The sequence below is a fragment of the Perissodus microlepis genome, chromosome 23 (genome assembly GCF_051167445.1).
Source record: "Perissodus microlepis isolate ML-2025 ecotype Zambia chromosome 23, ASM5116744v1, whole genome shotgun sequence".
Taxonomy (NCBI): Eukaryota; Metazoa; Chordata; class Actinopteri; order Cichliformes; family Cichlidae; genus Perissodus; species Perissodus microlepis.
Genome location: NC_140482.1, coordinates 35,073,111 through 35,090,689, shown reverse-complemented (window position 1 = coordinate 35,090,689; position 17,579 = coordinate 35,073,111). Strand labels below are relative to the sequence as shown.

General features: G+C 35.9%; 1 protein-coding gene across 6 annotated transcripts; it reads left to right on the top strand.

The window, feature by feature from the left end:
• Positions 1 to 7,202: 7,202 nt before the first annotated feature.
• On the top strand, positions 7,203 to 12,704 carry nmu (neuromedin U). 6 transcript variants are annotated; one of them, XM_084922631.1, is made up of 10 exons: positions 7,206 to 7,507; positions 8,741 to 8,796; positions 8,873 to 8,920; positions 9,134 to 9,187; positions 9,783 to 9,812; positions 9,966 to 10,016; positions 11,128 to 11,202; positions 11,916 to 11,969; positions 12,072 to 12,114; positions 12,501 to 12,704. In XM_084922631.1, the coding sequence occupies exons 1-9, from the start codon at positions 7,369 to 7,371 to the stop codon at positions 12,105 to 12,107; spliced, it is 543 nt and encodes a 180-aa protein (XP_084778757.1). In that variant the 5' UTR covers positions 7,206 to 7,368; the 3' UTR covers positions 12,108 to 12,114; positions 12,501 to 12,704. The 6 variants fall into 6 exon arrangements, with proteins under 6 accessions (XP_084778756.1, XP_084778758.1, XP_084778757.1 ...); XM_084922633.1 differs by lacking the exon at positions 9,966 to 10,016 and having other exon boundaries at positions 7,207 to 7,507; XM_084922634.1 differs by lacking the exon at positions 11,128 to 11,202 and having other exon boundaries at positions 7,208 to 7,507.
• Positions 12,705 to 17,579: the final 4,875 nt, after the last annotated feature.

The window sequence follows — 17,579 nt, the reverse complement described above, 5'->3', positions numbered from 1 at the left end:
GACAATAAAAATCACATCATATGATAGTCCAGCGAAGAAGTACAGGAAAGAGGATAGTTCTAGTTTTAGAGATATTGCACACTACAAGAAAGTAGAAAACACCTCAATTCTCCAATTAGGAAGTATCCATATAAGGTAATCTGTGATCATATTAAGATAATAGATTCTGGAGCCTATCTCTGCTGACAGTGCCCAGTAGACCTTGGATAAGCTGCAAGTCCACTGCAGTGCTAATACAGAGAATCCAACAACTACACACTCTTGCATCCACGGCCATGCGCAGTGCATAGTCACCACCTAACCTAACATGCATGTATTTGAAATGTAACAGGACACAGGAGTATGCAGAGACAACCCATGCATGCACATGCAGAGCATGCAAACAAAACAAAAACCAGTAGGTTCAAACCAAGAACCGTCTTGTTCTAAGGCGACAGTGATAATCAGTGAATCACCAATGTGTCTTGTGTTTCATGAGTCCAAATTATACTGTGTATAAACCACAGTATTGGCTAACTGACAGTTATAATGGCATCATCATGTGTTGGACTTTAGGCCCTGTGATATACTAAGTCAGTCAACAGCTTGCTATTGCTTCATGTGTTAAAGATGTGATATGAGCAATATCAACTCTTGGATTAAGTTCAGGAAAATATATTTCCTTTGATTCAGTATGTGGCATTTCAGAGTTTCCCTATTATATTATTTCCAGCTAATCTGGTGGCATATAGATAAATAATAAAGTAGCTAGCTGATCATCCAATAAAATGATTTACCAAATAAGATCAAAGTGACTATGGCAACGGGAAATCATCTGCACTCTGCAGTGTGAACAGTTTTTAAAGTTTTTTATTTTATTAGACTAGAAATATTTTTATTGTACAAAACACAGCATTGGTTGGGCTATGAACAGAGGCTGAATTTGATTGTATTACAAACATAAACATATTGAAGGGAACAAAGGATCTTTGTCACAAAACTGTAATAAGTGTGGGACATTTCACATCGATTATGGTGAGGGGAAGAAGATTGCCTTCTGTTGACATTCATTTAGCAGATTCTGCCTACACAGGAAGTTGTAAATGTGCCTGGTCTGAATGCAGTAGTCAGTGTAATGATAAAACATAATAATATTTATAGCCACGTGTTGAAGTATGACTGCAGATAATCTCCTGTAATATATGAAAAAATTGATTTCTGTTACTTGATACGACCAACATATGTAGCAGCATTCAAAAGTAAAAATAATTAGAATCACAGTAAAGACCTCCTTTAGTTTGTTGTTTGATTAAGTTAGTTTTCTCTTTTTTGACATGTGATGTCAAACCTGGTGATTTAATTTTCAGTTCAATTTAAGCTTTAGAATATTAACATGGGTTGTTACATGAATAAAACTAATAATATACAAAAATCTTTATAGTTATTTTATATATTTAGTCAGAGATTTTTCTTCATAAAGCCATTGCTGAACTGGAATTACATTAACATTTTACATAACACAATGAAAATTTCTTTGTTAGTTATGTGCATATTTTAAAAGCCCATTATTTCACTTTCACACTAGTTTGCAGGATGATTCTCACAATTTTTTTATTGCTTTGATTTTCTTCATGAGAAAACACAATAAACTTAGAGGTTTGTCATATTTTATAAAGTTAACAAATCATCTTTGATGACTTGCTAATACGTTACGCTCCCTGCTAATTTTCCTCATTTCCAACCATGAACATCATTTAAAACATCCTGCTACTGTGTAAGAAATTGATGCGTTTTGGTGGGTCTAATTTTTTTTTAATACTTTAATTGATGACACTGGGCCCAGTAGTTACAGTAAAGGTTTCTGGTTGAGCTGATGAGAATTATTATTCTTGTCATCTTAGCACAAACATGGACACAAGAAGAAAAGGCTGGCTCTGTCCACTTTTTTGCTGTGCAATAAGCTTTACTGTCCTATAACTTACAGTTAGGTTCATAAGTTTTTGGACAATGAAACTTTTTTGTAATTTTGCCTTCATTGACCATCTTAGAAGATTAAGATTAACAGAACCAAAAAACCTGAAAAACCATAGAAGACACCTAAAGTACATAGCAACAGAATTATTGCCTTAGTGAAGAAAAACCCCTTCCAAAATCTAACTGGCTGAACAACGCTCTAGAGAATGTAGGTGAACATTAAGAGATTCTTCAAATATAACTATACTCTCGGCTCAGATTCAGCTAAGTTGATCAGACGGTACTTCATCTCGACAGAAAATAATACTGCAAAAGCAAGTCAACGGTTTCTCAATGCAAATAAAATACATATTATTCAATGGCCAATTACTCAAGTAAAAACTGCAGGCACAACAAGCAGTAACTGAAGACAGTTACAACTACAGTAAAACTACAGTAAAGTCCTAGCAGAGTATGTGAGTAGCTCTACATATTGTTTATGTTTTTCAACGTTGGATACCCTTCCTAATAGAATCCCCAGGAGTCTTTTACTAGTAAGGTGAATGTGTAAACCACTACACTATGAAGCCATGGATAATTTAGAAATACTGATGAAATGTTAAGATTCCAGTAAGTAAGGTAGATACTGAGTCAAACTTCCTGATTTCATTTCTTTGAAATAATTATTGCACAATAAAGACTGTAATCTGTGTTTTGGCTTCAAGTAATGTGTGAATCATAGACAATAACCTTCTCTAAATACCTTTGGGTTTTAACTCCCAAAAAATATTTTACCCCAACATACGCAAATGCCAGTCAGCTTCATAACAACACAGAACTCGTTAAAGGTCGTGACATTTCAAGACTTCTCCAGAATGCTGGACCAAGGGGAGCTTTCATGAGCTCAGCAGGTGTTACTGAAGCAACTTTAGCATTCATTTCACTTCAAAAGACCGTGAAAACTTGTGTTTATCTAACAAATATCAAAAAGCAAAGAACAATATATCTTGTCATCCTGCTGTTATGCTTGCACCGTGACCTCCCCTGTTTGGTCTCCATTCACAATAAGGAAAAGTGGGAGATAAAGCATGGTTAGCGAGATTAGTGTAGGAGGATGACAAGGGTGGAGATGAGTGTGATGACTCCTTGAATTGCTCCATTATCAGCACACTCCATTTGTTTCTACTTGTGCCATTAAGCAAACTCACATCAGATTTCGAAGACAAAACTGTGAGCAGATTACAGCCCTCTGTCGAGTGCATCTCTTGTTTCCACAGCAAAAGTGACTTAAAAATGACCTTTAATCTTTTTACAGTGAATCAATATATATACATTTTATCTGGTGGCAGGTAATGAAAGTGGTAAATGAAAGCAGTATTTTAATTTCTCAAGTAGCTTTATGTGTACATGTAAGTGGCAAAAGTGCTTTTCAAATCTTGAGACAATGAATCACATATTGCTGTGTGCACAAAGTCCTTATGGAGTATCTACATGACTCCAATAAATCTTCAGAATCTTTGTTGCAGCATCTGTTTCTCATTTGTGGTGAGTGTCATGCCTTCTTAGTCAATAAATCCAAGCCCCTGCTTGTAACAGTGAAGCCAATTACAGCCAAAATATACCCACCTTGCTTTGTAGTATCTCATTAATTCATCTTATATTCATATTGGCTTGAGATGAAGAAAACAGAACAGTGGCGATCATTATTTCCTTTTGTTACACTGTCTGGATCAAAATGAAATGTAGCGTTGCCAAGTGTGTCTGCTTTCACACACGCTGCTTCACACAAAGGCCAACAATTACCTGGTATTAGAAGAGATAATTCAGTAATGATCTATAATGACTCATCCTAATAATGATGTACATTTAACTATACACGACTGCGTGAATGCATGAAAAGTTTAACAAAAGTTGGGAAAAAAAGAAGACATAATTCACTATACTATACATTATGCTCCATGCTTACAGTGAGGGAAATAATTATTTGACCCCCTGCTGAATTTGTAAGTTTGCTCACTTACAAAGAAACGAACAGTCTCCAATTTTTAGAGTTGTTTCATTTTAGTGGAGAGAGACAGAATATCAACCAAAAACCCAGAAAAAACACATTAGATGAAATGTATAAATTTATTTGTATGTCATTGAATGAAATAAGTGTTTAAGCTACACGTAAAACATTACTAAGTACTTGGTGGAGAAACCCTTGTTGGCAAGGGGGAGTTTGCCTCTCTCCTCTTTACAGAAACTCTATAATTCCTTTAGGTTTCTTGGCATCTCAAAGCTTCGTTTCCCTCCGCAGGTTTTCTATATGATTGAAGTCTGGAAACTACCTACACTACTCCATGACCTTAATGTGTTTCTTCCTTAGCCAGTCCTTTGCTTCCTTATCGGTATGTTTTAGGTCATTGTCATGCTGGAAGACCCATCCACGACCCATCCTCAGTGTTCTAGCTGAGGGAAGGAGGTTCTTATCCAACTTGTTCCAGTACATGCCTCCATCTAAAGTACAGTCTCAAAGCACGATGTTTCCATCTCGGTTTTAAGGGTCGCAATGGTGCTCTTTGGGTTATACTCAGGATTTCTCTTCTTGCAAACATGGTGGATTGAGTTGATGCCAAAGAGCTCCACTTTGGTTTCATCTGACCACAGCACCTTCCCCCCAAGGCTTCACTGAATCATTTAGATGTTTACTGGCAAACAGTTCTGTACATGTGCAGTCTTGAGCAGGGAGACGTTGCAGATGTTGTAAGATTAGTGCTTAGTGTTTTACCAGCGGTGTTCTTCTTGACTATGGTCCCAACTGCTTTCAGATCATTAACAAGCTCCTGTAATGTAGTTTTGGGCTGATCCACTATCTTCCTCATGATCATCCTCATCCCATGAGGCAAGATCTTGCATGGAGCTCAAGACTGATCTATAATTCATTGATTAAGTAATTTGTTTTTTTCTGGATTTTTTTCTGGATTTTTGCATATATTCTGTCTCTTTTCATTAAAATTAATAGCCATTGTTATTTTAGTTATCATTGGGAAATGTGTTTGCATTCTTAAAAGTAGCACAACAGTGTGTTGGATAACTAGCACCAGCACTAAATAATCCATACTACAATATCATATTACATTAGTGTTTACCACTGATTATTAGAGTGGGTCTCAAGCGTGAAATAACATTTTCCATCTCACAGGTGATGTGATGTTTTGCTGATGACCACATAAAATGAAACCAGAACCAATTTCAAGCTTTAGGAACAAGGTGAAAAGTCATAAACAGTAACTGGGATATAGCTCTGCTTATGTCCTCCCAGCAAACCTATGGTCTACACCAACTCTCAGTCCTTTCAACTTTTTGTTTTGATTTTCCTGTGTGTGTGTGTGTGTGTGTGTGTGTGTGTGTGTGTGTGTGTGTGTGTGTGTGTGTGTGTGTGTGTGTGTGTGTGTGTGTGTGTGTGAGGTTTTTTTTTTACCCCTTTAAAACCTCTCTTATATCACTTACCATCTTTCTTGTTTTTTACTGGCACCTGTGTTCAAACACACGATAAAAGTGTGACTTAGCATAAAAATATGATTAAAAATAACTACAATCATGTGAAAAACAAAGTTTTCATAGGACTTAATGGTGCATAGCCCATGTTTTGGTAGTTTATAGAACAATCTTTAACAGCAATAATTTGAAGTTAAAATTTTCAGTATGACCTTATTGGTCTCTCACATCACTGTAAGGGAATTTTTGCCTAAAACATTGCTTCAGTCCATTGACCTCTCTAATGCACCTACCACAGGATTTGGTTTAGGTTGAGGTCTGGACACTGAGCCATGACACGCATATTCTTGTATTTTTCAACCATTCTGTTGCAGATTTGCTCTCGTGCTTAGGATCATTGTCCTGTTGCATGACCCAATTTTAGTGAAGTATTGGCCACCTGGTGTTAGCTGTTTAACAATAGTTAGTTTAGAGGTTATAAACTGTGAGCTGAGTGTACAGATCTGTGTCAAAATGTTTTTTTTAGGATTTTCCTTTAAGAACATTTTACTTGTGGAAGAAATACAAACAAGTGCTATGATGCACATTAATACATGCACAGTGGATATACAGATAACTAAAACAAAAACATGTTTGCTGTTAATATGAAGATCTTTTGTTTGCTGGGTTTGACCTTATTGGGTTTGATTTATTTTGATTTCTTTGTGTTTTCTACTTCCTTCTGTCTCCCCTGGCTCCTTCATGGTGTTATGTTTAAGTAATACTTTTCATAACATAGCCTTTGCCATAACGGGATGGGCACCTTACTAGTAATGTAACTACACAATGTGGCGGCATAGACGTCAGCAACCTTGATAAGTCTGTTTGGTGGCAATATGTAGTGTAAACATCATATATTGAATAGCACAAGGACACTACCTCAGTGAAACTAAATGTAAAAGACTGCAGTTAACATGCTCATTATGCTAATAAAATAGATTGTGTTTTGCCAGTGTGAACATATGCAGTTTTTGTTGCTTGCGTAACTCTGCTCTGAAGTCAAACGATGACCTTGCCCACCATGGATTTAACACAGTACTATAAATTGCCCTTTAGTCTTTATGTGTAAATGTTAATGTTGTGTGTTTCTTGTGCTTTAGGTATATTGTTTCATTTATTTATTTTTGCCAAGGAAGGCTCAAATCTGTTGTTTACTTTAGCTGAACCTGAATCTTGTGACCTCTCTCCAAGACCACAACTGAAAAAGTTTGCATAGCATAAGTGATTTTAAAACGCTAACGCTGCTAATATTAGATTTCTGAGCTCATGTGATGCAATAACAACAAGAGTGCAAACTGATTATTATTAATGTAAAGACCGAATACTAACTTATTTTGGGAAAAATAAGTTATTAATGATATTAATAACAAAAAATAAATAAATAAAATCCACAGCTAGTGGAGAAAATTTCTCAAGATTTTCAGGATTACACGTTTAGTTGATAATAAAATTGTACTTTGTTATGATATAAATACTTTGTATACTTTACAATAATTCATGTGGGAATTTTTACAATTCTAAAAGAAGATAGGCACCGATCTGAAACTAGATATCGATTCAAAGACATGAGTAATACTGTAGCCTACTTTATCATATTCGTATTTTTCAAGTTCGAAACGAAAAAAAAACATGTTTATCTTATTTATTGATGATTTTCTGATGGACGTGATACAACTTTACTCACTTCCTGCTTTACATCCATCCTTCATCAGCCTGCCCGAAGCACCTCGTTCCGCCAACCTGTTGCGGCAATCAAACAACTTTTACGCGCGCCGAGCTCCAGTGACGCAGTCAAGTGTCAGCACGAGAGGCGGGTGTTTGACACGAGCCTTCATATTACTCTGACGTGAGATACAAGCTGTCAGAAGAGCAAGAAGTCAAAAGACAAAAGACACCAAAGGCCAGCCAAAGAGAGAGATGAGAACCTTTCAGAGCCAAAGTCAGCGCGGAGCCTTCAGCACCCTGCACAGCCTCAGCAGCAGCGCCATGAGTCCACTCCGCACGGCCAGCATCACCTTCGCAGCCCTCCTCATCCTCACCATACCAGTCTGCCAAAGTAAGTCAGCTTATTTCCTTATAAGCAGGTTTATTCCTAATTTAAAAAGTTAAAGAATAACGTCTAAATCTATCTATCTATCTATCTATCTATCTATCTATCTATCTATCTATCTATCTATCTATCTATCTATCTATCTATCCAAGTAAGCTAAGAAAGAACAAAATATTAATGATTTGTGATAAAGAAATTTAAATATTAACTTTAACATGAACTTCTTGTCTATGTTCTGTATCAATATCACCTGGATTTAGTTTCTGATATGATATCAAACTGTACAAGACAGTTTGGTGAAAGGAAAAAAATCTTAAACCCCTGACTTTTTGCGTTTACTAGCTCACAGAAAGTAACAAATGACTGAGATGTACTTAGATGTAGATTGACAGTCAGTTCTCCAGCTGTTGGAGTGATCTGTGAGTTTGCGAGTAATCTTTTGGAGTCAGTGTCAGTGCTGGAAAATGTTGACTTATTGTCTTCTGCAAAAGTCATTCTCCAAGGTGAAGGAGTTTACAAAAGATTTTATTTTGTAGATCAAAAATAGACTTACATTTATATGTGTTGTGAGGAGTTGGGTTTGTTTTACCTTTATTGTAAGGGCAACATAAGAGGTAAAAATAAATACAGAAATAATAAGCAAGCACTTACACAGTAAAATAATGCTGAGATAGTAATGAGCATAAAATTAGTCAAGTGAGAAAAAGTCAAATTGATTTTCATCATAAAAACATATTCAATTAATTTATAATTTCTTCAGAATATAGAAAAGTGTTCTCAGCTATTTGCCTAATGTGGTAAAACATTTTAAATGTCAGTTTTAAAATTTTATTTGATGGGGATAATACAGTTTAACATACTTCAGACACTGACTTGCTGTACAGAGAGTTTTTTATTACTCCTAGTTGAACATTTATATACATGTATTTGAATACATTTAAAGATTTTAGTCTCATTAATACAGTCTAAAGGACTAACACATACATAATACATATTATTATTATTGTTGTTAATAATAATAATAATATGTATTTATTATTATTATTATTATTGTTGTTGTTGTTGTTAATAATAATAATAATAATAATAATAATAATAACAGTTCCTGTTCTTCCTTGGTTTTAGCTGATCCCTGAATCATAGAAATGACAAATTGGGCAAGGGAGAAAAACTGTAAATCGGTTGCGTCAGTTTCTGTATTAACTGTATATTGTATGTGTTTCTGTATGAAACAAAAAGGTGCTCCAGCAGATCTTCAGCAGGCAACAGCAGATCAGGGGCAGCTACTCAGAGAGGTAAAGCACACTGATTTATTCTTTTTAATCATTTCTGTTGCTGCACTCCTCCACCATTCTCTGTGTTGCTTTGCAGATTGATGCCATGTGCTCATCCTACCTCTCTGAAGACCTGAGGTTTTTGGTGAGTTTAATCCTAAACAAGTAAAATGATATAGTTTATTTAGACATATATTTTATCTATCTATCTATCTATCTATCTATCTATCTATCTATCTATCTATCTATCTATCTATCTATCTATCTATCTATCTATCTATCTATCTATCTATCTATCTATCTATCTATCTATTTTAATAACTTGAAACATTTAAACAACTCTCTGGTCTCTTTCCAGGCATCTGATGTCTTAGGAGAACTCTGTGTGTTGATGCTGGTTCAGAAATCAAAGGTACCTCAGAGTTGTTTACTTGAAAAGTAACATGAAACACTTTTGTTTTGCAGAATTTGGTACACAACATTAAAACATTAATTATGGCATTATGACAGAATTCACAAAGAACGACCAAACCATAACTCAGAGAATTCACAGTATGAAGACTTTGGACTAAGATACCCTGCTTTCCCTATCCAATGCAAAACACTATGAAAACTATACGTGGAACTATAAAGACACAAATACTGTGCAACAGTCATAATTTTAAAAGGACCAATTATGCTCTTTCTTCAGTCTGATATCTTTAATTTTGGACTCTACAAGAGCAGCTTTGCATAATTCATAATTTAAAAGGATCTTATACTGGGATTTGGTGCTGGCTCACAAGCAGTTTCATATTCCACCGCCTTCCTGTTAATCGAGATCTTTCTGATTGGCTGCTCCTCGTAAGCAACAGGTGTGAACAGCATGTGGGTGGAGCTTCAGTGCTCACAGCTACAAATGCATGAGATGACCCTCCCACTAACATCATACAATGTCAACGGTAAAAAAAAAGACATGCAAAAGACCAAAGACTAATTTAGTTGTCAATATTTCATTGTGTGTTCAGGAGCTGAATGTGAGACAAAATAGCAAAAGGGTAAGTAAATGTTTTCTCACACTTTAATGCTTTGCCTTATATGGCTATCATTATAGATTAAACATTGCATGTGTTGTGCTGGTTTTTGAGTGGGTTTGGTTGTTATTTTTGTTATTTTTTTTTTATATATATATTCCTGCCCTCTATGTGCAGTTTTTGTTTCATTACTCTAGACCACAAGGTTCTGTCTTGTCAAAGGGAGGGGTAAGTTAAAAGATTGAACTGGATTGCTGCAGAATGCTGCTTGACCTAAAAAACCACCTCTTTTGTTTTACAACTGAATCTGCACTTCTTGTTGTGACGCCTCTTAATCGGCTGAATTTAGGCCTATCAGAGCTATTAACACCAGCAATTAAAAGTACCTGCACGTCATGCCCCTAACCACAAATGCATGCCAGACCAACACTTGGAAATGTAAACATGCACGGTCCTAATATATCTAAATATGTACATATGTATGATAAAATATTGCCCTGTGTTTGCTCTGCATGTGAAATACCTATAGATCATAGATTAGTAGGAGGCTGTGCTTCATGATCGCATGAGAACCTGGATGTATTAGGGTTAGCGATCCTTCCTGTCTGCCCTTCATACCTGACACCGCACACAAATGTTGTACCGAAAGCAAAGGGGATTGTGTCTGAAGTCGCAGATGATATTTTAGCGCACAATTTTATACTTAACTATAAGGAAAATATGTCATTATTTATTTGTTTGCATGTTTGTTTTTGATGAAGATGAATCCTTGTTCATGTTGTTTCTGTATGCAAAAGACTTTCTGGCCGTTTACCACATAACAGAACTCAAGCTAGATGATGCAGGGAGCCTTTTTCTACAGCTAATATAAAATAGAATGATACATTTACATTGTCAAATATTATACTCAGTGTGAAAAACAGATGTCATTATTTACAAACATCATATTTATTTTCCTCGGTGTGCATTTATGGTTATTGAAGCCAGCACAGACAGGAAACATCCTTTAATGCACATGCAGCAACTTTTACTGAAATAACACAGCATTTTGCTTCGGTGACATATGATGCTGTTCGCTTTCTCACTCCACCATCTCTGTGATACAGAGTGAGACACAGAATGTGATCTATTTATACAGGCAACACACTTTGATGCAGTGAGGAAGCATTTGTACGTTTGTATTTCTGTGTAGCGTGCGTTTATGTGTTGAGAGAAAAAAAACGTGTTTTTCTCTTTGCCTTTGCACATTCCATAGTCTGTACTTTCTTTTTTGCTGTTATTCATGTGTGTGTATCTGCCTGTATCTATCTATGTGTCTGTATATGTGTATGTTTGTCAGTCCCCTCAGTTGCACCCTCTTCTGCGTCTAGTTTCCCAACTAAATACTAGAAGAGAGAGAGGACTCACAATGCACGTATGTACCACTCACATCTGTTCTCCACAGCCACTGACTGATAAAACAAAGAGAAATACTTTGTTTTTTGAATGCAAAATGCAATCAGTGGCTCAAACTGTCATCAAATCCTGTGTTGTTTAATATCCCCCTACACTGTGTGACAGCAATTATGCAAAGTTACTTCTTAAACGTATATATTTGGATATCTCAAGAGCAACAGGATGGTATAGAAAGAGCTGATGAACAGATGATGATAATTGCAGCAGGCACGATGAAAGCAGCTCCACTTTTGTGCGCTTGCTGCAAATGTTTATAGTGAAATGTGTGTGCTCCATTCTGTAATTGAGTTCAGTGTGTTTATCCACATCCTGAGCGTCAATGTCAATCATGCTGTTGCATATCTGAGAGCTCTCCTCACTCTGTGCAAACTCACTCTACATTAGTTGTTCTTTCCCAAGCTGAGAGTTATTATGGTCTATAATTGGTGTGGCAAGCCAGGTGAATTCCTCCCCCACTTGCTATCAAGCACTGACAAACACAAAGTGGACGCCGATAAAACGTGAGCAAGAAACGTGGAGAGTGTGTGTTTTCAAATCCAGATGTGAGTCTTTGAGTGGGTACATGTTGGTGGCTTTGGTGGTGAAGAGGCGCTGTAGACAACACTAAGAGCAAAAACTCCGAAACTCTTTTTTGCAGGTGGCTAAATTATGTATTTTTAAATGTTTTTACAGGCCGACCTCCAGGGACCTGGAGGAATCCAGAGCAGAGGCTACTTTCTCTATCGGGTATGTTTATGTTTGTGCCACTAAAAAAGGAATTAAAAAGCCTACAAAATAGGCAGAATTTGAAATTCAATTAAAAATTAAAAATTGTGTTTACACTTACAGCCACGGAATGGGAGAAGATCCTTAGAGTATGAATGAACTAAAGGTAAAAATTCGGTTATAGTTTTTTTTCCTGCCTTCATGTTATTTTTGAAAGATTAAGTAATTGTACATGAAATTTAGAGTAGAAGAAAAAGCTCTAGGAGTTTATTAATGATTATGTGACTGTGCTAAAATAAGCTAAAATATCAAAAACCCAAAGGCACTTTCATGTACAGTGCATTTTGGCATATACGTCTTCAACAATTAAAAAACTATATCCATTCCATGAAGGCATTTTAATTTTACATGAAAAGAGAGTGCTTTGGAGTGTTTGTGATATTTATCCTCTTTACTTTTGTACTAGACTCGTAGGACCGCGTTTATATGCAGTTTATATGTCAAATGCATCTTCTGTATCTTCTAATCATACACATCCTGCATGTGTTTTAGAGTCTCCACCTCTGAAGCTTAGTGTACAGAGACAAAACAGACCCTGAGACCCAGGCTGCTGCACCGCCACTGAGTGATCCAGACATCAAACACATCCCTCTGCCTCTGCTTTATAGTGATGTTTGAATGTACACAATGGATATTAATTAAAACACTATTAATTTATCCATATTTTGTTTTGTGTTATTAAAACTGCTATCTGTGGCTGGGTGTAGTTGTGTAATTTTGTTTCAGTGTGATTAGTCCTATTTCAGTACATTTGAAAACAGTGTAAAATAGAGTGAAGGAGTGAATTAAGCTTTTACATAAAATAGTAAGAGTAATTTAAACATGAAAACGGCTTTTTTGATGTACAGTTGTATAATGTGTAATTTTACTAATAATAAAGTTACAGATGGTAAAATAAGTTCCTCCTACTGCAGAAGCCTCAGGTGTTGAGGCTCTGATACTAAACCAGCACTATATCTGCTTGGTTATCTGGGGGGTTGGCTGGGATATTTTCTTTGTTGTTCTCCACCTTTTGTGGTGATTTTTCATGTGTGTGACATCAGACAATTTATTAAGTACATCTGGAACTCCACCACCAGCCTGAACCACTGATAACAACGCAGGTTGGAACCATGCTTTCATGTTATTTACACCAAATTCTGACTCTACTCTCTGCATGTTCAGCAGAAATCAAGACTCATCAGACCAGACAATGGCTTTCCAATTTTTATTGTCCAGTTTTTGGCCACCTGTGTGATTGTAGATGACAGCAGTGACACCTGGTGTGGTCTTCTGTCGATATCATATGCTTCAACATTCAACATGTGAATTGAGAGATCTTCTTCTGCATTCCTTGGTTGGAATGAGTAGCCATTTGACTTAGTATTCATCGGGAAGGCGGTCTGGTCATTCTCCTCTAATCTCTGAAATCAACAAGGCATTTCAACCCAGAGAGTTGCTGATCATTGGATATTTTCTCTTTTACAGATAATCCTTGATTTACAGAGGAAGGTGTGGTTAAAATCCCAGTGGATCAGCTGTTTATGAAATACTCAGTCCAGCCCATTTGGAAATAATAACCATGCCACATTTAAAGTAACCTGAATTCCCCTTTATTCCCATTCTGATGCGCAACATAAACAAATAACACGACCATGTCTACGTTCCTAAATACATTGAGTTGCAATTGACTGATTAGATATTTGGTTATAAGGTATTAGATAATTACTGGCAGGATTTTATTTTATTACTTATTTGGTCAATTAAAAGTGCAAATTACCAACCACGGAACACGAATGTGTAGTTACTACTATCAACAGTAGATGTCGCTATCATCAGCCAGTTAAAGCCTCTTTCTTTGTATTCTGTTTTCGATGCTGGTGTGTCGCTTTAAAGAGGAAGGAAATGTATATAATGATTTTTACGCACTGTATAGATCTATAAATAAGTACATTCCGATTATTTCACAGAGAGTTACTCACCTTTACCGGTGAGATAAGTGAATGAATTTAAAAGTGTTCAAATTCCTTTAGTTCATCGTGAAATATTATTGTTATGGCCTATCTTTATCCAGGCCAGTCTCACTGAGATGAAAAAAAAACCAACAACTCTTTTTCAAGAGTAACCTCTCTATAATGATCGCGGGCAAACACTGTAATCAGTCTTTTGGGTATAAACAGTGACAGCACCATAAACAAGAATGTGTTTACCTTTAAGGCTTAATTAGTGCGAGAACCTAAAAAACAGAAAGAGCAGTTGTGTAAAATACCACAGGATCTCTTGCCAAGTCAATAAAATAAAGTCCAACTGCAGCATTTCACACAGGACACCAATCAATAGCCTCCAGAAAGGCTATTTCTTCTGTGTACTCAGTGGGTTCCGGCCAGACTGAAGACTATCATCACATAACTGGAAAAACGAAAAACGTTTGCCCGTCTGCCATCCTTCCTTAGAGATGAGCACATGTGCGCAAGAAATCATATAATAGCCTTTTTAATTGTTTTTGTAGCTTTGAAATTGTAAATAAAGCTCTGTGGTGATTTTTCTTATTGCTGCCTCTGTATGTTTGCTTAAATTTAAGACGCTTGCAGGGGAGGCTTGAAGAAGACGCAGATTGTGATAAGGTGATAATGCTGTAATTTATAGGGTTTATAAATTACAGTATTGTTCTTTGTCCCTGGCTTTTCATAATTAATCTTAAAACCGTTTTAAAGATAATTTACTATGTAAAATCTGTTTGTTTTATCCTGAATAGTTAAATTTCTAAACCATTAATACTTGTGGTCCAGGCCAAACTGAATGCTCTGCTATAGACTGAGTTTTAAATGTTATAATTTGTTGGGGTTTGCAGTAGCCTAGGTATGACAAACTTAGGCGAAGTGTCAACTCTTTCTAATAAGTTTTGCAATTATTATTTTTTCCTATTTAAGTTAGAATCGTTTGGTGTACTATTTCATGTTTATTGCGTACAATTTCGGAAAGATTGGTTGTTTCTAATTCCTAAAGATCAGAAAAAACTGTAACATCTCCCTCAAAGTATCGGAAAAGCGCCACACATCCTTAACGTGGCTAAAAGTGGCATTGCAGGGTTTGCTACTTCCTGTTGTCATGGAGATGAGTACCCCGGAGTTGGCCGATAAACATAAAGACACACGTCCAAAGGGCAGACAGAGATAATTTATCGACAAATAATCCTGTCTTCAAACAAACTTGACACAAAGAACAACAACGATAAATAAGATATAAAACAATGACATATAAAATTACAACAATAGCTTTTATTTTGTCCTCTGGCTGTGAATTACCGCAAAAGTAACATGTTTGTTACCTTTGCTTGAGAAAACCTAGAAAGCGTAGGCCAAATGCAAGCGGAATTTATATTCTTTAAACAAACAAACAAAAAACACTCCTATGCATGCAGATCTTCTTTGGACATCAAACTAAAGAAGGAAAATTATTCAAATGACTAGTTTTGAAGTATGCACAATCTGAGTTATTACTTTTATTATTTTAGTCACAGTTTTTTTTCCAAGTGTGGTCGTTTTAGTTTAGGTTTCATTGTTCCATAATGTGCTTTTTTGAGTTTCAGTTTCAATTTTAGGCTATAGTCTTAAAATGAGGGGTATGTGTCAAGTGCAAGATGTAAAAAATTTAGTACTAACATTTTAAGGCCTTTGACTCATAGTAATATAAAGACCTCAGTCTCAGTAAACACACACACACACACACACACACACACACACACAAACATATATATATATATATGTATATATATATAACACAATTCATTTTACTACCTATTTAAACTGATTATGTTTGATTAACTTGAACTGATTTGCATATTAAGTAAGCTTCACTTAAAAGTGTAGTTTCACAGTACTCATTTCTATTGTTTCCGGTTGAGTGTGAGGCCAACATTGTGATGTGAGTGATGGGAATGCATCAGTGTGAGAAAAGCTGCTAGTTGTTAGCTGAATACTGTGCATTTCTTTCTGTTTCGGTTAAACTGTGTCCACAGGTTTTGTTTTATTACCATCAGCCACGTCATGAATGTTGGCTGGGTGGTGGCTATCATTGTGTTGGTGCAGAGAGGAGTGACAAGGTATTGCATGCTTTATGTAAAAATAAAGCCGGATAGACGTCAAGCTCTTGACATTCAAATTTTGCAAAGCAAAAGTAATGCAGAGACCTGGTTTTGATTTTGTAATAGGGTCACTCCATCTCAGCTCATCAAAAAAAAAGGGGGGGGGGGGGGGGGGGGGAAAGAAAGCAAATTCCCTACAAGTTTCCCTGAAAAATGACAAAAAGAATCCAGTGGAAAGATTTTAGGGTTAGAGGAGGTGTTTATAGATGTCTTTCTAGCTCTGTGTAATATGCGCTTAGGCTATGTGTAATAAAGGTATATGAAAAATTCACAATGGGAAAATGAGAGTGATCATCAAATGGCAATTAACAGAAATTTGCTCTTGTTTCTAAAAAAGATGATTTGGAAGTGACAGGGTGTCATACCTGGGGAATAACACTGAAGATAGATGAATTTCTTTTTCATCCTTAAGCTTGAATATCTGGGTAATAACATGCTATTTTTATATTCAAGGTTCAGTGTCTGTAAAACTAATCACCTGTTTTGGATTGGTTTAAAGAATACTACGTGCTTTCCATATGAGAAGCTGCAAATCAAATAACAATTGTCTACCTGCAGAATTACGATTGTCACAGACTTTCAAGTCTGCTGTCAGAGGCTGGACATCTTAGGGACTGTGTTAGCTTGAGCTAGAGAGTTGAGTCATCATAGTAACATTAAATCATGGTAACAGATATTTACCCTAAAGCAATGGACCTATAACTTCATGTTTATTAGATAATGGAATTTAAAAGTGGCCCTGCTGTAAAAACAAACAAACTAAAAACAAAAATAGGAAGGACTGGAAACTCTGCAGTATTCCAAAGAAGTGTCGCTTACTCCTGGAATTTTTTTTCCAGTAAGTCTTAAAAGTTCAAGGTGGGAGGAATTTGATGGACTGACAGGGAATAATTGCATAATGATCTTATTTCTTTAATCACATTCCTGCATATAAGCTCACTCCCTTCCAGTTTATGGTAGGCTTAGTTTATTCATGTTTATTTAATTACTTACTTATTAGATGTCCAAAAAATCCACTAAAACATTTTTTTCTTCTTAAAGGTTTAACAAATTCAGTATTTTACCTATTTTATGGCCAGTCTATTAAATATGCCATAATCAAGTAGACTTATCAAAGTTAAAGACGCATTAAAATACTATTGCCAACTCATTATTTACAAGTTATTTAAGTTTAAAGCTAGGAGAATGGCGACTGGAAAATAAATCAACGGAAAACTTGTCCTCAAAGGCATTTTGAATACACAGTAATCAAAATACAGAGACGTTAATCAAAAATATTTAAAGCATGAAAAAAAATTTAATCTGCTGAGCTGGAGGATATAGTTACTTTCATTTTTGGGACTTCTCTATTAACTTTTTACGGGTAATGTAATGTAGGTAAATCTGGATTTGGATCAGGCCTCTCCAACCAGGTGTAATTTGTGTGTAAACAGTGGATCTGTAGGGAG